Raw genomic sequence first — 23,099 nt, 5'->3', positions numbered from 1 at the left:
AAATAAATGTAAATGCATTTGCAAAAATTTCTAAAACCTGTTTTCATTTTGTCAGTATGGGGTATTGTGTGTAGATTGCTGAGGATTTTTTATTTATTTAATCCATTTTAGAATAAGGCTGTAAGGTAACAAAATGTGGAAAACGTCTAGGGGTCTGAACTCTTTCCGGAGAAGTGTGTTTTTCCAGTTCATATAAATGTAACTATGCTAAACAGATTGCTATTTCTGTTATTAACATTTTGGCTTTTAAATGTATGCATCATTTTTTACAAAGGATGGCCTATATTAAGAGTATTTATATATGTAACATTAGTTTACACAGCGCTAGGCGCTAGCTAGCCTACCATTTCACCCTACTAGCCAGCCACTTTTAGCTTATCTATGTTGTTGTTTGGTAGCTGTTCATGGGTTTTTGTTACATTTGATTTGTTTGTACAATTAGCACTGTATAAATACAATGAATGAGTAAGCCTGCTATTGTTGCCTATACAATGCGTGGGCGTATATTTGTTTTCACAATAGTCCAATAATACCCATTATCTCAGTAATTTCACAAGATATCAAAAACTGTTTGGGGGAACTACAATCAAGGACAGATAAATGTCAAAAGTTCAGACTTGTAATTGTATGAATATGCATGACTTGAGGGGCTGTACTAGAGCGGGTCGAAAGCTTCAAGATCCTTGATGTCCACATCACTAAGGATCTATCATGATCCAAACACACCAAAACAGTTGTGAAGAGGGAACGACAATGCCTATTCCCCCTCAGGAAGATGAAAAGATTTGGCATGGGTCCTCAGATCCTCAAATATATAGCTGCACCATCGAGAGCATCCTGACTGGTTGCATCACTGCTTCGTATGGCAACTGCTCGGCATCCTACCGCAAGGTGCTACAGAGGGTAATGCGTACGGCCCAGTACATCACTGGGGCCAAGCTTCCTGCCATCCAGGACCTCTATACCAGGCGGTGTCAGATGAAGGCCCTAAAAATTGTCAGACTCCAGCCACCCAAGTCATGGACTGTTCTCTCTGCTACCACACGGCAAGCAGTACCGGAGCGCCAAATCTGGGACCAAAAGACTCCTTAACAGCTTCTACCCCCAAGCCATATGCCTGCTGAACAGTTAATCAAATGGCTACCTGGAATATTTGCATTGACCCCCTTATTTTATTTGTATATTTTCTTATATATTCTCTCTTGCACAGGCTCGATGTACACTCACTGGACTCTAACCACACACTCACACATACGACACTGACACTCAAACACACACACATGGACAAATCAAATCAAATTTTATTTGTCACATACACATGGTTAGCAGATGTTAATGCGAGTGTAGTGAAATGCTTGTGCTTCTAGTTCCGACCATGCAGTAATCTAGTAGTAATCTAACAATTTCACAACAACTACCTTATACACACAAGTGTAAAGGAATGAATAAGAATATGTACATAAAAATATATGGATGAGCGATGGCCGAACGGCATAGGCAAGATACAGTAGATGGTATAGAGTACAGTATATACATATGAGATGAGTAATGTAGGGTATGTAAACATTATATAAAGTGGCATTGTTTAAAGTGGCTAGTGATACATTTATTACATCCAATTTTTTATTATTAAAGTGGCTAGAGATGAGTCAGTATGTTGGCAGCAGCCACTCAATGTTAGTGATGGCTGTTTAACAGCCTGATGGCCTTGAGATAGAAGCTGTTTTTCAGTCTCTCGGTCCCTGCTTTGATGCACCTGTACTGACCTCGCCTTCTGGATGATAGCGGGGTGAACAGGCAGTGGCTCGGGTGGTTGTTGTCCTTGATGATCTTTTTGGCCTTCCTGTGACATCGGGTGGTGTAGGTGTCCTGGAGGGCAGGTAGTTTTCCCCCGGTGATGCGTTGTGCAGACCTCACTACCCTCTGGAGAGCCTTACGGTTGTGGGCGGAGCAGTTGCCGTACCAGGCGGTGATACAGCCCAACAGGATGCTCTCGATTGTGCATCTGTAAAAGTTTGTGAGTGTTTTTGGTGACAAGCCAAATTTCTTCAGCCTCCTGAGGTTGAAGAGGCGCTGCTGTGCCTTCTTCACCACGCTGTTTGTGTGGGTGGACCAGGGTTAACACGTTTAAATGCTTTACTCACGTTGGCTGCAGTGAAGGAGAGCCCGGAGGTTTTGGTAGCGGGCCGTGTCAGTGGCACTGTATTGTCCTCAAAGCGAGCAAAGAAGTTGTTTAGTTTGTCTGGGAGCAAGACATCGTGGTCCGCAACGGGGCTGGTTTTCCTTTTGTAGTCTGTGATTGACTGTAGACCCTGCCACATGCCTCTCGTGTCTGAGCCGTTGAATTGCGACTCTACTTTGTTTCTATACTGACGCTTAGCTTGTTTGATTGCCTTGCGGAGGGAATTCGGGTCATGTTTCCGGTCACCTTGCCCTAATTAAAAGCAGTGGTTCGCGCTTTCAGTTTTGCGAGAATGCTGCCATCAATCCACGGTTTCTGGTTGGGGAAAGTTTTAATAGACGCTGTGGGTACAACGTCACCGATGCACTTGCTAATAAATTCGCTCACCGAATCAGCGTATTCATCAATGTTATTGTCCGACGCTACGCGGAACATATCCCAGTCCACGTGATCGAAGCAATCTTGAAGCGTGGAATCCGATTGGTTGGACCAGTGTTGAACAGACCTGAGCGCGGGAGCTTCCTGTTTTAGTTTCTGTCTATAGGCTGGGAGCAACAAAATGGAGTTGTGGTCAGATTTTCTGACAGGAGGGCGGAGGAGGGCTTTGTATGCGTCGCAGAAGTTAGAATAACAATGATCCAGGGTTTTGCCAGCCCGGGTCGCGCATTTGATATGCTAATAAAATATAGGGAGCCTTGTTTTCAGATTAGCCTTGTTAAAATCCCCAGCTACAATAAATGCAGACTCAGGATATGTGGTTTCCAGTTTACATAGAGTCAAATTAAGTTCTTTCAGTTCTTTCAATGTGTCTGCTTGGGGGGAATATACACGACTGTGATTATGATCGAATAGAATTCTCTTGGTAGATATTGCGGTCGGCATTTGATTGTATGGAATTCTAGGTCAGGTGAACAAAAGGACTTGAGTTCCTGTATGTTGTTATGATCACGCCACGTCTCGTTAATCATAAGGCATACAACCCCCGCCCTTCTTCTTACCAGATAGATGTTTGTTTCTGTCAGCGCGATGCGTGAAGAAACCAGGTGGCTGTACCGACTCTGATGACGTATCAGAGTGAGCCATGTTTCCGTGAAACAAAGAACGTTACAGTCTCTGATGTCTCTCTGGAAGGCAACCCTTTCTCGGATTTCGTCTACCTTGTTGTCAAGAGACTGGACATTGGCGAGTAGTATGCTCGGGAGCGGTGCTCGATGTGCCCGTCTATGGAGCCTGACCAGAAGACCGCTTCGTCTGCCCCTTCTGTGGCGCCGTTGTTTTGGGTCGCCATTGTCCTGGGTGGTGGACCAAACAGAGGATCCGCTTCGGGAAAGTCGTATTCCTGGTCGTAATGTTGGTGAGTTGACGTTGCTCTTATATCCAATAGTTCCTCCCGGCTGTATGTAATAAAACTTAAGATTTCCTGGGGTAACAATGTAAGAAATAACACATAAAATAAATAAAAATACTGCATAGTTTCCTACGAACGCGAAGCGAGGCGGCCATCTCTGTTGGCGCCGGAAAGGGACCGACACACATGCATATTGATACCACATACACATACCTCAATTACCTTGACTTACCCGTATCTTCGTAATTGTTATTTTTTCCTTTAGTTTATTTAGCAAATTTTTCTTACTTACTTTTTTAAAACTCTGCATTGTTGATTAAGGGCTCGTAAGTAAGCATTTTATGGTAAGGTCTACATCTGTTGAATTTGGCGCATGTGACAAATATGATTTGATTCGATTTGAGACTGATGCATTTGTTTACTGTGTTCTGTTGTCCTATTTGTATTTTGCTTCTATATGCATGGTCGAGAATGCTTGCAGAGGATGAGAGAGACATTTGGACTGTAGTTAATGTTGACCTGATGAGCGATGAAGAGGATGCCCTGCAAAACGGCAAACCAGTGTGTCTTTGTCAAGAACTACAGAGCTGCTTGGAAAGAGACCAGAGCACCTTGACGAGCCACACCACACGGATCATGTCTGGGGAGTTTTCTTCAAGGCAACCTACAGTAGATTCCACTGACCCCTCAACCCTCAAAACTATAGCAATACAGGAACCCCAATGGAGGCTCGCCATGGGCCAAACTGGATGACTCCTGTCAGTACTGTGATCTTTGAATTTGGAATATTCCTTTTCCTGAGGTAGCCCCCCCCCCCCACCCCCATGCAGAGTACTGGCAGGAGTCATCCAGCTTGGCCCAGGTCGAGCTAGGCCCTGCTTAGCCGAAATGCAGATACTATGACCCGCTTTCTCCTGCTCTACTGAAATAAATGATCCTTCAAGTGATTAAGTGGATTTGTGTGTTTTCTTTTCAAGGAACTAACATATGTTTTAGTATAGAGATGTTGTGAGGGGCTGGAAAAACCTCGATAGAGGTGCTTGAATTTTACTTCTGAAAAGGTGTAGGAACCCTGATGTGATATTAATAATACAAACAATTCAAAGTAATGCAGTCATAATTCACTGTAATTCATTAATTTAAAAATGTAAATGTTTTTAATATACTAGTCAAATCATTACTTTACTGTGAAATACTTGCTCATGAGCCCTTCCCAACGATGCAGAATATATATATTTTTATAATATATATAGTAACACAGGAGAAATAAAATACACCAGTATTTTACCGGTACCGGTACCAGATCAATGTGCAGAGGTACAATGTATTTGAGGTAGATACAGTGGGGCAAAAAAGTATTTAGTCAGCCACCAATTGTGCAAGTTCTCCCACTTAAAAAGATGAGAGAGGCCTGTAATATGCATCAAAGGTACACTTCAACTATGACAGACAAAATGAGGGAAAAAAATCCAGAAAATCACATTGTAGGATTTTTAATGAATTTATTTGCAAATTATGGTGGAAAATAAGTATTTGGTCAATAACAAAAGTTTATCTCAATACTTTGTTATACAGTATACCCTTTGTTGGCAATGACAGAGGTCAAACGTTTTCTGTAAGTCTTCACAAGGTTTTCACACACTGTTGCTGGTATTTTGGCCCATTCCTCCATGCAGATCTCCTCTAGAGCAGTGATGTTTTGGGGCTGTTGCTGGGCAACACGGACTTTCAACTCCCTCCAAAGATTTTCTATGGGGTTGGGATCTGGAGACTGGCTAGGCCACTCCAGGACCTTGAAATGCTTCTTACGAAGCCACTCCTTCGTTGCCCGGGCGGTGTGTTTGGGATCATTGTCATGCTGAAAGACCCAGCCACGTTTCATCTTCAATGCCCTTGCTGATGGAAGGAGGTTTTCACTCAAAATCTCACGATACATGGCCCCATTCATTCTTTCCTTTACACGGATCAGTCGTCCTGGTCCCTTTGCAGAAAAACAGCCCCAAAGCATGATGTTTCCACCCCTATGCTTCACAATAGGTATGGTGTTCTTTGGATGCAACTCAGCATTCTTTGTCCTCCAAACACGACGAGTTGAACTTTTACCAAAAAGTTATATTTTGGTTTCATCTGACCATATAACATTCTCCCAATCGTCTTCTGGATCATCCAAATGCTCTCTAGCAAACTTCAGACGGGCCTGGACATGTACTGGCTTAAGCAGGGGGACACGTCTGGCACTGCAGGATTTGAGTCCCTGGCGGCGTAGTGTGTTACTGATGGTAGGCTTTGTTACTTTGGTCCCAGCTCTCTGCAGGTCATTCACTAGGTCCCCCCGTGTGGTTCTGGGATTTTTGCTCACCGTTCTTGTGATCATTTTGACCCCACGGGGTGAGATCTTGCGTGGAGCCCCAGATCGAGGGAGATTATCAGTGGTCTTGTATGTCTTCCATTCCTAATAATTGCTCCCACAGTTGATTTCTTCAAACCAAGCTGCTTACCTATTGCAGATTCAGTCTTCCCAGCCTGGTGCAGGTCTACAATTTTGTTTCTGGTGTCCTTTGACAGCTCTTTGGTCTTGGCCATAGTGGAGTTTGGAGTGTGACTGTTTGAGGTTGTGGACAGGTGTCTTTTATACTGATAACAAGTTCAAACAGGTGCCATTAATACAGGTAACGAGTGGAGGACAGAGGAGCCTCTTAAAGAAGAAGTTACAGGTCTGTGAGAGCCAGAAATCTTGCTTGTTTGTAGGTGACCAAATACTTATTTTCCACCATAATTTGCAAATAAATTCATTAAAAATCCTACAATGTGATTTTCTGGATTTTTTTTTCCTCATTTTGTCTGTCATAGTTGAAGTGTACCTATGATGAAAATCATCTTTTTAAGTGGGAGAACTTGCACAATTGGTGGCTGACTAAATACTTTTTTGCCCCACTGTATGTACATAAAGGCAGGGTAAAGTAACTAGGTAAAGGAGCTATTAGATAATAATAAGAGACTAAGGCAAGCTAGCAATAACTAGCATTAGCATTCAGTAGGGAGGGTAAGCATGTGCAACCTGAACAAGTGTACAATTATTTACTGGCAATTATGGGAGAGACGTGAGCGGACGTGGAATGAGATGTAGTGCAACTGACGTCAAACTGGAATTTCAAGACGTGTCCTGGTAAATGGGTGGATGTGTGTGGTCGTTTCTGGGGATTTACTGAACCGTTTCCGGACATATACATGTTCGTGCACTGGAGTGTTCTACCTGTAAATGTGCCTTTTCATGCACTGTGCGTGTCTCCCTCAGTGCAGACCTGGGTCTAGACTGAATGTGTGTGTCCTCCTCAGTGCAGACCTGGGTCTAGACTGGATGTGTGTGTCCTCCTCAGTGCAGACCTGGGTCTAGACTGAATGTGTGTGTCCTCCTCAGTGCAGACCTGGGTCTAGACTGGATGTGTGTGTCCTCCTCAGTGCAGACCTGGGTCTAGACTGAATGTGTGTGTCCTCCTCAGTGCAGACCTGGGTCTAGACTGAATGTGTGTGTCCTCCTCAGTGCAGACCTGGGTCTAGACTGAATGTGTGTGTCCTCCTCAGTGCAGACCTGGGTCTAGACTGGATGTGTGTGTCCTCCTCAGTGCAGACCTGGGTCTAGACTGGATGTGTGTGTCCTCCTCAGTGCAGACCTGGGTCTAGACTGGATGTGTGTGTCCTCCTCAGTGCAGACCTGGGTCTAGACTGAATGTGTGTGTCCTCCTCAGTGCAGACCTGGGTCTAGACTGAATGTGCGTGTCCTCCTCAGTGCAGACCTGGGTCTAGACTGGATGTGTGTGTCCTCCTCAGTGCAGACCTGGGTCTAGACTGAATGTGCGTGTCCTCCTCAGTGCAGACCTGGGTCTAGACTGAATGTGTGTGTCCTCCTCAGTGCAGACCTGGGTCTAGACTGAATGTGTGTGTCCTCCTCAGTGCAGACCTGGGTCTAGACTGAATGTGTGTGTCCTCCTCAGTGCAGACCTGGGTCTAGACTGAATGTGTGTGTCCTCCTCAGTGCAGACCTGGGTCTAGACTGAATGTGTGTGTCCTCCTCAGTGCAGACCTGGGTCTAGACTGAATGTGTGTGTCCTCCTCAGTGCAGACCTGGGTCTAGACTGAATGTGTGTGTCCTCCTCAGTGCAGACCTGGGTCTAGACTGAATGTGCGTGTCCTCCTCAGTGCAGACCTGGGTCTAGACTGAATGTGCGTGTCCTCCTCAGTGCAGACCTGGGTCTAGACTGAATGTGCGTGTCTCCCTTAGTGCAGACCTGGGTCTAGACTGAATGTGCGTGTCCTCCTCAGTGCAGACCTGGGTCTAGACTGGATGTGTGTGTCCTCCTCAGTGCAGACCTGGGTCTAGACTGAATGTGCGTGTCCTCCTCAGTGCAGACCTGGGTCTAGACTGAATGTGCGTGTCCTCCTCAGTGCAGACCTGGGTCTAGACTGAATGTGTGTGTCCTCCTCAGTGCAGACCTGGGTCTAGACTGAATGTGTGTGTCCTCCTCAGTGCAGACCTGGGTCTAGACTGAATGTGTGTGTCCTCCTCAGTGCAGACCTGGGTCTAGACTGAATGTGTGTGTCTCCCTCAGTGCAGACCTGGGTCTAGACTGAATGTGTGTGTCCTCCTCAGTGCAGACCTGGGTCTAGACTGGATGTGTGTGTCCTCCTCAGTGCAGACCTGGGTCTAGACTGAATGTGTGTGTCTCCCTCAGTGCAGACCTGGGTCTAGACTGAATGTTTGTGTCCTCCTCAGTGCAGACCTGGGTCTAGACTGGATGTGTGTGTCCTCCTCAGTGCAGACCTGGGTCTAGACTGAATGTGTGTGTCCTCCTCAGTGCAGACCTGGGTCTAGACTGAATGTGTGTGTCCTCCTCAGTGCAGACCTGGGTCTAGACTGGATGTGTGTGTCCTCCTCAGTGCAGACCTGGGTCTAGACTGGATGTGTGTGTCCTCCTCAGTGCAGACCTGGGTCTAGACTGAATGTGTGTGTCCTCCTCAGTGCAGACCTGGGTCTAGACTGAATGTGCGTGTCCTCCTCAGTGCAGACCTGGGTCTAGACTGAATGTGCGTGTCCTCCTCAGTGCAGACCTGGGTCTAGACTGAATGTGCGTGTCTCCCTCAGTGCAGACCTGGGTCTAGACTGAATGTGTGTGTCCTCCTCAGTGCAGACCTGGGTCTAGACTGAATGTGTGTGTCCTCCTCAGTGCAGACCTGGGTCTAGACTGAATGTGTGTGTCCTCCTCAGTGCAGACCTGGGTCTAGACTGAATGTGTGTGTCCTCCTCAGTGCAGACCTGGGTCTAGACCACTTTGCCATGAGAAGGTTCTACAACGACAAAGTATCTTCCCTGATGAATCCCTCGCAGAAACGGTAAGTAACCACCCCACACAAAGCAAATTTGATTGGTTAACATCAAGTTCACAGAAGCTCCTCTGCACAACAGATCAATATAGTTCGAAGGTCAACTGTCTGGTCATCAGTGAGCTTCAGATGTGGCCTTCTGGCTGAGGGCTTCCTTGTTCTGAAATTTGACCTGATATCACAGCGGTCAGGTGTCAGACTTGGGAAGTCAATCACTTGACATACAGTCTCCCTCTCCCCCCTCTCTCTCTCTTTAGGTATGTGTGGATGTTCAGCAGTCTGCTGAGGGGAGTTATGAACATGGATCACTCTCCTCTCTTCCTCCTTTGTGTGGTTCTTCACGGCGTGCCCAACATCAATTCTGAGGGAGGTTAGAAACACCTATACAATCACTATACTACACCTCTCACGTCACAGTGATACACACTGTTCTCAGATTTACATTTTATGATGCACTACTGAATGAGCGATGTATATTTCCTGTTTGTGTTGTCTGCAGGATGTCGTCTGTTCCTGAGAGTGTACCAGAGCCTGCAGGTCGTCTGCACTTCAGCAGTCTAGTGAGATACCATACTCATTCACAATTCATTTGGATGTTCCTGATAGTCATAGTATCAACAAACGATCTGTTGAAAAGCAACTATTTGCTAAGGTTACAGTTACACTCTTAGAAAAAAAGGTGCTATCTAAAACCTAAAAGGGTTCCTTAGCTGTCCCCATAGAACACTTTGAAGAACCCCTTTTGAGTTCCATGTAGAACCCTTTACACAGAGGAACCCAAAATAGTTCTACCTGGAACCAAAAACGAACCTATGGCAGCGGGGACACCATTTATTTACACCAGAATTTCTGGCGACCAAATTTTTTGACCAAATCTACTGACACAACCTTAAAATCTGTAAATTTAGATTTTTACATAAAAAAACAACCTTCAATTCATTGTATTTTCATTTCTTATCAAAATGGAAAGAAACCAATAAATACATTTACCAATACATTTTTTTCTCTCCAAATGATCTTCCTCAAACACTGTATATTGTCCAATAGAATCATCTGTTCTCTTGTTTTTTTGCTCCTAAAAATACAATTAAAAAGCATAATAGTAATTGGTGACCCCACTGCAATTCCCTGCGACCCCGACTTTGAATACCACTGTTGTAAGGGTGCGTGCTGGTGGCAAGGAAGTCAGGCGCAGGAGATCGAACTTGCTATAAACGGAGCAGTTTAATAAGCGCTCGAAAACCAAAATATACAAAATAATACAAGTGGGTACAAAACCCGTCGCACACCAGAACATAACTTGCACAATGCTTACAAACAAACAATCACCGACAAGACATGAGGGGGAACAGAGGGTTAAATACACAACATGTAATTGATGGGATTGGAACCAGGCGTGATACAAGACAAGACAAAACCAAAGGAAAATGAAAAGAGGATCAGCAATGGCTAGAAAGTCGGTGACTTCGACCGCCGAACGAACAAGGAGAGGGACCAACTTCGGCGGAAGTCGTGACAACTGTCCTACGGGGACCGCTGCAGAACCCTTAAAATTTTTTTGTAGGGTTAGGTTTAGAATAAGGGTAAGGGTTAATGTTAGGGTTAGGGTTAGTAAATATTACTGATAGTCTGTTGTAGATAGTCTGTAGAGCATCAGCATTGCTAGCTGTTTGGGGTTTTAGGCTGAGTTTCTGTACAGCACTTTGTGACTTCTGCTGATTGATACAGATGGACTATGGAAATATAGTGTTACCATGGTAATAATGTATGAAAATGTATCCACTCACTGTAAGTCACTCTGCATAAGAGTGTCTGCTAAATGACTCAAATTTAAATGCAAATGTGCGATTACTTTGTCTGTGTGTGTTAATACCTTTCACAGTCACGTGCGAGCAGTACAGACAGACAGGGTTTACTTTGTACTGCAACCAGCTCAACTGCTGAAGGGAGACATAATGGTAGGTATAATCACACTCATATACAGTACCTGCACTTTTAAAATCCGGAATTGAATGGAATGTTATACAAAGCTCAGTGGTGTGACTGTATGAACCTTATAGACAACCAGGTGAGGTAACTGTCTGTGTGTGCTGTGGTTCAGGTGGTGTGTTATAATAAAAACCACCAGACAGCCAGCCGAGAGGTCATCTTCAGGCTCCAGTTTCACACTGGCATTATCCACGGTCGCCCCCTGCTTTTCCCCAAGGAAGACCTTGACACAGCTTATATAGGTACAGTAGTAGGCCTACTGGGAAGCCTAATGCAATGAATGACCTACTCTCTCTCTCTCTCTCTCTCTCTCTCTCTCTCTCTCTCTCTCTCTCTCTCTCTCTCTCTCTCTCTCTCTCTCTCTCTCTCTCTCTCTCTCTCTCTCTCTCTCTCTCTCTCTCTCTCTCTCTCTCTCTCTCTCTCTCTCTCTCTCTCTCTCTCTCTCTCTCTCAAATTCAAGCTGCTTTATTGGCATGAAAAACATTGTGTCAATATTGCCAAAGCAACAATGTATACAATATACATTGTAATACAATTAAAACAATGACAAATAATAATATAGAATGGCAGTAAATAATAATACAAAATTAAATATAAAAAATAGTAACAATAAAATGGTAACAGTCGAATGTAATGTATGGTGTAATGCACCACTACCACCACCACTATCATTAAACTGCTATCATTACCATTACCACCCATACCATTACTATTTGGAATGATAAACAACAATAATAATACTAATAACAATAACAGTAATAACAATAACAGTCATAATAAGTAAGTTACTGCTTACTATGCCGATGTTATTATTCAGTGTCCCTCAGGCTATGGCAGGCAAATACATATTTGGCTGCAAGAGGAGCCATTGCTCCTTCGCCCATGAGTATTTTTTGTTTTTCCTCTGGGTTTAATAAGTTAAAATTTGGAATAAATGTAGTCATTTCTGTGAATAATGAATCTCTTGGTGAGGAATATTTATCACAGTAAATCTCTCTCTCTCTCTTATTCCTTCTCTCTCTCTCTCTCTCTCTCTCTCTCTCTCTCTCTCTCTCTCTCTCTCTCTCTCTCTTTCCTTCTCTCTCCCTCTCTCTCTCGCTCTCTCCCTCTCTCTCTCTCTCTCTCTCTCTGTTTAATCTTTCTCTTTCTCTCTGTGTAAATATTGTCACAGGCTAACCTTGGTCTAATCACCAGGTGATGAGTGCAGGCGCTAAAATACAGACGAAAGCCAACGCATGCAGGTAGACATGCACACATACAGATAGAGATGGATGATCAACTTCCCTCCCTTTTCCAGATCCCAGGTTTCCAGACGATGGGAAAGTTGAGTTGGTGTTCTCTGAAAATCCTGAGAAGATGCCAGGTAATTCCCGGCCGTCATCGTTAGGCATAATCCTAATCTCCCCTTCAAACCACCATTGGTCCAACGAACACACACCTGGACCACCAACACAGCTGGTGTGGCTGACTAACAGCCCCTGCCAACCCCCTCACCCTACAGTCACACATCCTGTGTGGGACTATTTAAAAGTTCCAATTCGTCACGATGCATGAGTGATGCGAACTGTTTTTGACACGTTGAGGTAATGTCCAGATTTAGATAAAGTTGGGGGATGTTCCCATTTATTGAATAAAATAATAATATGACAGATTAAACCTGATGATTTACCATGGTGGTGACGATTTGTGGTTGAGTAATCTGGGTTAAAGGCAACCTTGTGAATAGCTGTAAAAACCATGTGAATCTCCTGTTCACCCATGTTCACCCTACTACCTGGTTACCTGTGATCTTATACACCTGAGCCATCACCTGACCTACCACCTGACCCATAACCTCAGTGAGACTGCTCTCTAGTGGTGAGAACTGACAGCCCAAAACAGACAAAACTAGACAAACACAAACCCTATCAAAATGGCTCTTATATATCTTGTCAGCTGCCGTCACAGCCCTTCACCCTGCAGTCACACATCCTGTCAGCTGCCATCACAGCCATTCACCCTGCAGTCACACATCCTGTCAGCTGCTGTCACAAAAGAACAGAGCACAGAGCAGAACAGAACAGAACAGAGCAGAACAGAGCAGAACAGAGCAGAACAGAGCAGAACAGAGCAGAACAGAGCAGAACAGAGCAGAACAGAGCAGAACAGAGCAGAACAGAGCAGATCAGAACAGAACAGAACAGAACAGAGCAGAACAGAACAGAGCAGAGTAGAACAGACAAATATCATGACTCACTATCAAATCAAAACCAATCCTTCTGAGACCACCACATCAGAATTGTTCACCTGTTCAGTTAGTCTGAACAGACACAGAAATGTCTGTTTCATAATATGCGTGTGTGAGCAGAAATTGTGCAAAAAGATTTGACCAAAGCAATCAGCACACTGCAGAGACGGAATGGCTAACTGTAACACACACTCCTCTGTAACACACACTGCAGAGACGGAATGGCTAACTGTAACACACACTCCTCTGTAACACACACTGCTCTGTAACACACACTCCTCTGTAACACACACTCCTCTGTAACACACACACACTCCTCTGTAACACACACTGCTCTGTAACACACACTGCTCTGTAACACACACTGCTCTGTAACACACACTGCTCTGTAACACACACTGCTCTGTAACACACACTCCTCTGTAACACACACTGCTCTGTAACACACACTGCTCTGTAACACACACTGCTCTGTAACACACACTGCTCTGTAACACACACTGCTCTGTAACACACACTGCTCTGTAACACACACTCCTCTGTAACACACACTGCTCTGTAACACACACTGCTCTGTAACACACACTCCTCTGTAACACACACACACGCCTCTGTAACACACACTGCTCTGTAACACACACTCCTCTGTAACACACACTCCTCTGTAACACACACTCCTCTGTAACACACACTGCTCTGTAACACACACTGCTCTGTAACACACACACACGCCTCTGTAACACACACACACGCCTCTGTAACACACACTCCTCTGTAACACACACTCCTCTGTAACACACACTGCTCTGTAACACACACTGCTCTGTAACACACACTCCTCTGTAATACACACTGCTCTGTAACACACACTGCTCTGTAACACACACTCCTCTGTAACACACACTGCAGAGACGGAATGGCTAACTGTAACGCACACTCCTCTGTAACACACACTGCAGAGACGGAATGGCTAACTGTAACACACACTCCTCTGTAACACACACTCCTCTGTAACACACACACACTCCTCTGTAACACACACTGCTCTGTAACACACACTGCTCTGTAACACACACTCCTCTGTAACACACACTCCTCTGTAACACACACTGCTCTGTAACACACACTCCTCTGTAACACACACTCCTCTGTAACACACACTCCTCTGTAACACACACTGCTCTGTAACACACACTCCTCTGTAACACACACTGCTCTGTAACACACACTCCTCTGTAACACACACTGCTCTGTAACACACACTGCTCTGTAACACACACACACTCCTCTGTAACACACACTGCTCTGTAACACACACTGCTCTGTAACACACACTGCTCTGTAACACACACTGCTCTGTAACACACACTCCTCTGTAACACACACTGCTCTGTAACACACACTGCTCTGTAACACACACTCCTCTGTAACACACACTGCTCTGTAACACACACTGCTCTGTAACACACACTCCTCTGTAACACACACTGCTCTGTAACACACACTGCTCTGTAACACACACTCCTCTGTAACACACACACACTCCTCTGTAACACACACTCGCCTCTGTAACACACACTCCTCTGTAACACACACTCCTCTGTAACACACACTGCTCTGTAACACACACTGCTCTGTAACACACACTTAACACACACTGCTCTGTAACACACACTCCTCTGTAACACACACTCCTCTGTAACACACACTGCTCTGTAACACACACTGCTCTGTAACACACACTGCTCTGTAACACACACTCCTCTGTAATACACACTGCTCTGTAACACACACTGCTCTGTAACACACACTGCTCTGTAACACACACTGCTCTGTAACACACACTCCGCTGTAACACACACTGCTCTGTAACACACACTCCTCTGTAACACACACTGCTCTGTAACACACACTGCTCTGTAACACACACTCCTCTGTAACACACACTGCTCTGTAACACACACTCCTCTGTAACACACACTCCTCTGTAACACACACTGCTCTGTAACACACACTGCTCTGTAACACACACTGCTCTGTAACACACACTCCTCTGTAACACACACTGCTCTGTAACACACACTGCTCTGTAACACACACTGCTCTGTAACACACACTGCTCTGTAACACACACTGTTCTGTAACACACACTCTGTAACCTCTGTAACACACACACACTCCTCTGTAACACACACTGCTCTGTAACACACACTGCTCTGTAACACACACTCCTCTGTAACACACACTCCTCTGTAACACACACTCATCTGTAACACACACTGCTCTGTAACACACACTGCTCTGTAACACACACTCCTCTGTAACACACACTGCTCTGTAACACACACTCCTCTGTAACACACACTGCTCTGTAACACACACTGCTCTGTAACACACACTGCTCTGTAACACACACTGCTCTGTAACACACACTGCTCTGTAACACACACTCCTCTGTAACACACACTGCTCTGTAACACACACTGCTCTGTAACACACACTGCTCTGTAACACACACTCCTCTGTAACACACACACACTCCTCTGTAACACACACACACACTCCTCTGTAACACACACTCCTCTGTAACACACACTGCTCTGTAACACACACTGCTCTGTAACACACACTGCTCTGTAACACACACTCCTCTGTAACACACACTGCTCTGTAACACACACTGCTCTGTAACACACACTGCTCTGTAACACACACTCCTCTGTAACACACACTCCTCTGTAACACACACTCCTCTGTAACACACACTGCTCTGTAACACACACTGCTCTGTAACACACACTGCTCTGTAACACACACTGCTCTGTAACACACACTCCTCTGTAACACACACTCCTCTGTAACACACACACTCTCCTCTGTAACACACACACTCTCCTCTGTAACACACACTGCTCTGTAACACACACTGCTCTGTAACACACACTGCTCTGTAACACACACTGCTCTGTAACACACACTCCTCTGTAACACACACTGCTCTGTAACACACACTGCTCTGTAACACACACTGCTCTGTAACACACACTCCTCTGTAACACACACTGCTCTGTAACACACACTGCTCTGTAACACACACTGCTCTGTAACACACACTGCTCTGTAACACACACACACTCCTCTGTAACACACACTGCTCTGTAACACACACTGCTCTGTAACACACACTCCTCTGTAACACACACTGCTCTGTAACACACACTGCTCTGTAACACACACTGCTCTGTAACACACACTGCTCTGTAACACACACACACTGCTCTGTAACACACACTCCTCTGTAATACACACTGCTCTGTAACACACACTCCTCTGTAACACACACTCCTCTGTAACACACACTCCTCTGTAACACACACTGCTCTGTAACACACACCCCTCTGTAACACACACTCCTCTGTAACACACACTGCTCTGTAACACACACACACTCCTCTGTATCACACACTGCTCTGTAACACACACTGCTCTGTAACACACACTCCTCTGTAACACACACTCCTCTGTAGCACACACTGCTCTGTAACACACACTGCTTTGTAACACACACTCCTCTGTAACACACACTGCTCTGTAACACACACTCCTCTGTAACACACACTCCTCTGTAACACTCACTGCTCTGTAACACACACTGCTCTGTAACACACACTCCTCTGTAACACACACTGCTCTGTAACACACACTGCTCTGTAACACACACTGCTCTGTAACACACACTGCTCTGTAACACACACTCCTCTGTAACACACACTGCTCTGTAACACACACTTCTCTGTAACACACACACACTGCTCTGTAACACACACTGCTCTGTAACACACACTGCTCTGTAACACACACACACTGCTCTGTAACACACACTGCTCTGTAACACACACTCTTCTGTAACACACACACACTCCTCTGTAACACACACTGCTCTGTAACACACACTCCTCTTTAACACACACACACTCCTCTGTAACACACACTGCTCTGTAACACACACTGCTCCACTCAACAGGAAACAATAAATGCTCTTATCACACACACATCACCCAGGAATGCAGATCCCAGATACAGGCAAAGAAACAGACAGAGCAGAACTGCACAGAGCTCAGGATTCAACCATCCATACACATAAACACACCTCCACTTTGCTCACTCACATACTCAATCACGCACACAAGCACGTGTGCACACAAACTCACACAAAAAAATGGAAAGAATTCATATTTTCCACATGTTCTACAATATTTTTGAAGTAAATAAACCAAAATGGTCCTCTCCAGGGATCAGCTGATGTTGTTACAGAATATATGAGTGTTCCTTGACAATGCTGGACTGTTGTGCAACAAACCCATGACTGAGATTGTCTCTGTCTTCTTCAGTCTCTCTCTCTCTCTCTCTCTGTTTATTTCTCTCTATATGGTTGTTGTCATCTGAAGGCAGTGGTCACTGGCAAAACGGACCCTCTGTCATCGTGGACTACGATACCTGGGACCCCCTGGTTCGACGGGACTCCTATGAGTACATCTCTCCTGAAGGACTAGGTATTGTAACATCTCTCCTGAAGGACTAGGTATTGTAACATCTCTCCAGAAGGACTAGGTATTGTAACATCTCTCCTGAAGGACTAGGTATTGTAACATCTCTCCTGAAGGACTAGGTATTGTAACATCTCTCCTGAAGGACTAGGTATTGTAACATCTCTCCAGAAGGACTAGGTATTGTAACATCTCTCCTGAAGGACTAGGTATTGTAACATCTCTCCTGAAGGACTAGGTATTGTAACATCTCTCCTGAAGGACTAGGTATTGTAACATCTCTCCTGAAGGACTAGGTATTGTAACATCTCTCCAGAAGGACTAGGTATTGTAACATCTCTCCAGAAGGACTAGGTATTGTAACATCTCTCCAGAAGGACTAGGTATTGTAACATCTCTCCTGAAGGACTAGGTATTGTAACATCTCTCCTGAAGGACTAGGTATTGTAACATCTCTCCTGAAGGACTAGGTATTGTAACATCTCTCCTGAAGGACTAGGTATTGTAACATCTCTCCAGAAGGACTAGGTATTGTAACATCTCTCCTGAAGAACTAGGTATTGTAACATCTCTCCTGAAGGACTAGGTATTGTAACATCTCTCCAGAAGGACTAGGTATTGTAACATCTCTCCTGAAGGACTAGGTATTGTAACATCTCTCCAGAAGGACTAGGTATTGTAACATCTCTCCAGAAGGACTAGGTATTGTAACATCTCTCCTGAAGAACTAGGTATTGTAACATCTCTCCTGAAGGACTAGGTATTGTAACATCTCTCCAGAAGGACTAGGTATTGTAACATCTCTCCTGAAGGACTAGGTATTGTGTCACGTTCCTGACCTGTTTTCTGTTGTTTTTGTATGTGTTTTGTCGGTCAGGGCGTGAGTTGGGATGGGCATTCTATGTTATGTGTATCTATGTTGGTTAATGGGTTACCTGATATGGTTCTCAATTAGAGGCAGGTGTAATTCATTTCCTCTGATTGAGAACCATATTAAGGTAGGATGTTCTCACTGTTTGTTTGTGGGTGATTGTCTTCCGTGTCTGTGTATGTTGCACCACACGGGACTGTTTCGGTTTCGTTCATGTATGTAGTCTGTTCCTGTTCGTGCGTTCTTCGTGTTTATGTAAGTTCACATGTTTTAGGTCAGTCTACGTCGTTTTGTTATTTTGTAATCTTTTCAAGTGTTATCGTGTTTCATCGTTCTGTTAATAAATCATTATGGATTACAACGCTGCGTATTGGTCCGACCCTTCTCGCTTCTCCTCTTCAGACAAAGAGGAGGAGAGCACCCGTTACAGAATCACCCACCAACCAAGGATCAAGCAGCGTAAAATAAGGCAACAGCGCACGAAGGAGGATTTCTGGACATGGGAGGAAATACTGGACGGAAAGGGACCCTGGGCGCAAACTGGAGAATATCGCCGCTCTCGTGAGGAGAAGGAGGCAGCTAAAGCCCAGGAGCGGTGGTATGAGGAGGCAGCAGGTAAGCGAGGCTGGAAGTCTGTGAGTCAAGCCCAAAAATTTATTTGGGGGGGGCTAAAAGGGAGTGTGGCGAAGTCAGGTAGGAGACCTGCGCCAACTCCCTGTACTTACCGTGGAGAGCGAGAGTACGGGCAGACACCGTGTTACGCAGTAGAGCGCACTGTGTCTCCTGTACGTGTGCATAGCCCGGTGCGGTACATACCAGCTCCTCGTATCTGCCGGGCTAGATTGAGCATTGAGCCAAGTGCCATGAAGCCGGCTCTACATATATGGCCTCCAGTACGTCTCCTCGGGCCTGCATACATGGCACCAGCCTTACGCATGGTGTCCCCGGTTCGCCTACACAGCCCAGTGCGGGTTATTCCACCTCCCCGCACTGGTCGGGCTACGGGGAGCATACAACCAGGTAAGGTTGGGCAGGCTCAGTGCTCAAGGGAGCCAGTACGCCTGCACGGTCCGGTATTTCCGGCGCCACCTCCCCGCCCCAACCCAGTACCACCAGTGCCTACACCACGCATCAGGCTTCCTGTGCGTCTCCAGAGCCCAGTTCCTCCTCCACGCACTAGCCCTGTGGTGCGTGTCTCCAGCCCATTACCACCAGTGCCTACACCACGCACCAAGCCTCCTGTGCGTTTCCAGAGTCCTGTGCATCCTGTTGCTGCTCCCCGCACTAGCCCTGAGATGCGTGTCCCCAGCCCGGTACCACCAGTTCCGGCACCACGCACCAGGCCTAATGTGCGTCTCCAGGGTCCAGTATGCCCTGTTCCTTCTCCCTGCACTAGCCTTCAGGTGCGTGTCCCCAGCCCGGTACCACCAGTTCCGGCACCACGCACCAGGCCTACAGTGCGCCTCAGCCGGCCAGAGTCTGCAGTCTGCCCAACGCCGTCTGAGCCGCCCGTCTGCCAAGCGCCATCTGAGCCATCCGTCTGCCCAGTGCCATCTGAGCCATCCGTCTACCCAGCGCCATCTGAGCCATCCGTCTGCCCAGCGCCATCTGAGCCATCCGTCTACCCAGCGCCATCTGAGCCATCCGTCTGCACAGCGCCATCTGAGCCATCCGTCTGTCCAGCGCCGTCTGAGCCATCCGTCTGTCCCAAGCCATTAGAGCCGCAAGTCTGTCCCGAGCCGCCAGAGCCGTTCGTCAGTCAGGAGCCGCTAGAGCCATTCGTCAGTCAGGATCTGCCAGAGCCGCCAACCAGACAGGATCTGCCAGAGCCGCCAACCAGACAGGATCTGCCAGAGCCGCCAGTCAGCCAGGATCTGCCAGAGCCGCCAGTCAGCCAGGATCTGCCAGAGCCGCCAGTCAGCCAGGATCTGCCAGAGCCGCCAGTCAGCCAGGATCTGCCAGAGCCGCCAGTCAGCCAGGATCTGCCAGAGCCGCCAGTCAGCCAGGATCTCAGAGCCGTCAGCGAGCCATGAGCAGCCAGAGCCGTCAGCGAGCCATGAGCAGCCAGAGCCGTCAGCCAGTCCGGATCTGCCCCTCAGTCCGGAGCTGCCGTCCTTCAGTCCGGAGCTGCCGTCCTTCAGTCCGGAGCTGCCGTCCTTCAGTCCGGAGCTGCCGTCCTTCAGTCCGGAGCTGCCCCTCAGTCCGGAGCTGCCGTCCTTCAGTCCGGAGCTGCCGTCCTTCAGTCCGGAGCTGCCCCTCAGTCCGGAGCTGCCGTCCCTCAGTCCGGAGCTGCCCCTTATCCCGGTGCTGCCCCTTATCCCGGTGCTGCCCCTTGTCCCGGTGCTGCTCCTTGTCCCGGTGCTGCCCCTTGTCCTGGTGCTGCCCCTTGTCCCGCTGATGCCTCTTATTTTAGGTGGGTGTATTTGGAGGGTGGTCATTGGGAGGGGGCTACAAAAGTGGGAATTGACTATGGTGGGGTGGGGACCACGCCCAGAGCCTGAGCCGCCACCGCGGACAGATGCCCACCCAGACCCTCCCCTAGACTTTATGCTGGTATGTCCGGAGTTCGCACCTTGAGGGGGGGGTTATGTCACGTTCCTGACCTGTTTTCTGTTGTTTTTGTATGTGTTTAGTCGGTCAGGGCGTGAGTTGGGGTGGGCATTCTATGTTATGTGTATCTATGTTGGTTAATGGGTTACCTGATATGGTTCTCAATTAGAGGCAGGTGTAATTCATTTCCTCTGATTGAGAACCATATTAAGGTAGGATGTTCTCACTGTTTGTTTGTGGGTGATTGTCTTCCGTGTCTGTGTATGTTGCACCACACGGGACTGTTTCGGTTTCGTTCATGTATGTATTCTGTTCCTGTTCGTGCGTTCTTCGTGTTTATGTAAGTTCACATGTTTTAGGTCAGTCTACGTCGTTTTGTTATTTTGTAATCTTTTCAAGTGTTATCGTGTTTCATCGTTCTGTTAATAAATCATTATGGATTACAACGCTGCGTATTGGTCCGACCCTTCTCGCTTCTCCTCTTCAGACGAAGAGGAGGAGAGCACCCGTTACATATTGTAACATCTCTCCTGAAGGACTAGGTATTGTAACATCTCTCCAGAAGGACTAGGTATTGTAACATCTCTCCTGAAGAACTAGGTATTGTAACATCTCTCCTGAAGAACTAGGTATTGTAACATCTCTCCTGAAGGACTAGGTATTGTAACATCTCTCCAGAAGGACTAGGTATTGTAACATCTCTCCTGAAGGACTAGGTATTGTAACATCTCTCCTGAAGGACTAGGTATTGTAACATCTCTCCAGAAGGACTAGGTATTGTAACATCTCTCCTGAAGGACTAGGTATTGTAACATCTCTCCAGAAGGACTAGGTATTGTAACATCTCTCCAGAAGGACTAGGTATTGTAACATCTCTCCTGAAGGACTAGGTATTGTAACATCTCTCCTGAAGGACTAGGTATTGTAACATCTCTCCTGAAGGACTAGGTATTGTAACATCTCTCCTGAAGGACTAGGTATTGTAACATCTCTCCAGAAGGACTAGGTATTGTAACATCTCTCCTGAAGAACTAGGTATTGTAACATCTCTCCTGAAGGACTAGGTATTGTAACATCTCTCCAGAAGGACTAGGTATTGTAACATCTCTCCAGAAAGACTAGGTATTGTAACATCTCTCCTGAAGGACTAGGTATTGTAACATCTCTCCAGAAGGACTAGGTATTGTAACATCTCTCCTGAAGAACTAGGTATTGTAACATCTCTCCTGAAGGACTAGGTATTGTAACATCTCTCCAGAAGGACTAGGTATTGTAACATCTCTCCAGAAGGACTAGGTATTGTAACATCTCTCCTGAAGGACTAGGTATTGTAACATCTCTCCTGAAGAACTAGGTATTGTAACCTCTCTCCTGAAGGACTAGGTATTGTAACAACTCTCCAGAAGGACTAGGTATTGTAACATCTCTCCTGAAGAACTAGGTATTGTAACATCTCTCCTGAAGGACTAGGTATTGTAACATCTCTCCAGAAGGACTAGGTATTGTAACATCTCTCCTGAAGGACTAGGTATTGTAACATCTCTCCTGAAGGACTAGGTATTGTAACATCTCTCCTGAAGGACTAGGTATTGTAACATCTCTCCTGAAGGACTAGGTATTGTAACATCTCTCCTGAAGGACTAGGTATTGTAACATCTCTCCAGAAGGACTAGGTATTGTAACATCTCTCCAGAAGGACTAGGTATTGTAACATCTCTCCTGAAGGACTAGGTATTGTAACATCTCTCCTGAAGGACTAGGTATTGTAACATCTCTCCTGAAGGACTAGGTATTGTAACATCTCTCCAGAAGGACTAGGTATTGTAACATCTCTCCAGAAGAACTAGGTATTGTAACATCTCTCCAGAAGGACTAGGTATTGTAACATCTCCCCAGAAGGACTAGGTATTGTAACATCTCTCCTGAAGGACTAGGTATTGTAACATCTCTCCAGAAGGACTAGGTATTGTAACATCTCTCCTGAAGAACTAGGTATTGTAACATCT

The 23,099-nt window shown here is 46.1% G+C and overlaps 1 protein-coding gene across 2 annotated transcripts in view; it reads left to right on the top strand.

Annotated features, from left to right (window-relative positions):
• The window catches only part of tns3.2 (tensin 3, tandem duplicate 2), a 103,641-nt gene that overhangs the window by 23,993 nt on the left and 56,549 nt on the right, over window positions 1-23,099 (top strand). Inside the window, exons 6-12 of one of the 2 annotated variants that reach the window (XM_071346103.1) lie at window positions 8,835-8,918; window positions 9,167-9,279; window positions 9,409-9,469; window positions 10,792-10,867; window positions 11,011-11,140; window positions 12,196-12,261; window positions 17,574-17,678. In XM_071346103.1, the coding sequence (XP_071202204.1) occupies window positions 8,835-8,918; window positions 9,167-9,279; window positions 9,409-9,469; window positions 10,792-10,867; window positions 11,011-11,140; window positions 12,196-12,261; window positions 17,574-17,678 (635 nt within the window). The remainder of the gene's footprint in view (window positions 1-8,834; window positions 8,919-9,166; window positions 9,280-9,408; window positions 9,470-10,791; window positions 10,868-11,010; window positions 11,141-12,195; window positions 12,262-17,573; window positions 17,679-23,099) is intronic. The other variant, XM_071346104.1, reaches the window with a different exon arrangement.

Source organism: Salvelinus alpinus, chromosome 16 (genome assembly GCF_045679555.1).
Source record: "Salvelinus alpinus chromosome 16, SLU_Salpinus.1, whole genome shotgun sequence".
In the NCBI taxonomy this organism is placed as follows: Eukaryota; Metazoa; Chordata; class Actinopteri; order Salmoniformes; family Salmonidae; genus Salvelinus; species Salvelinus alpinus.
This window is presented reverse-complemented; position numbering and strand designations above follow the sequence as displayed.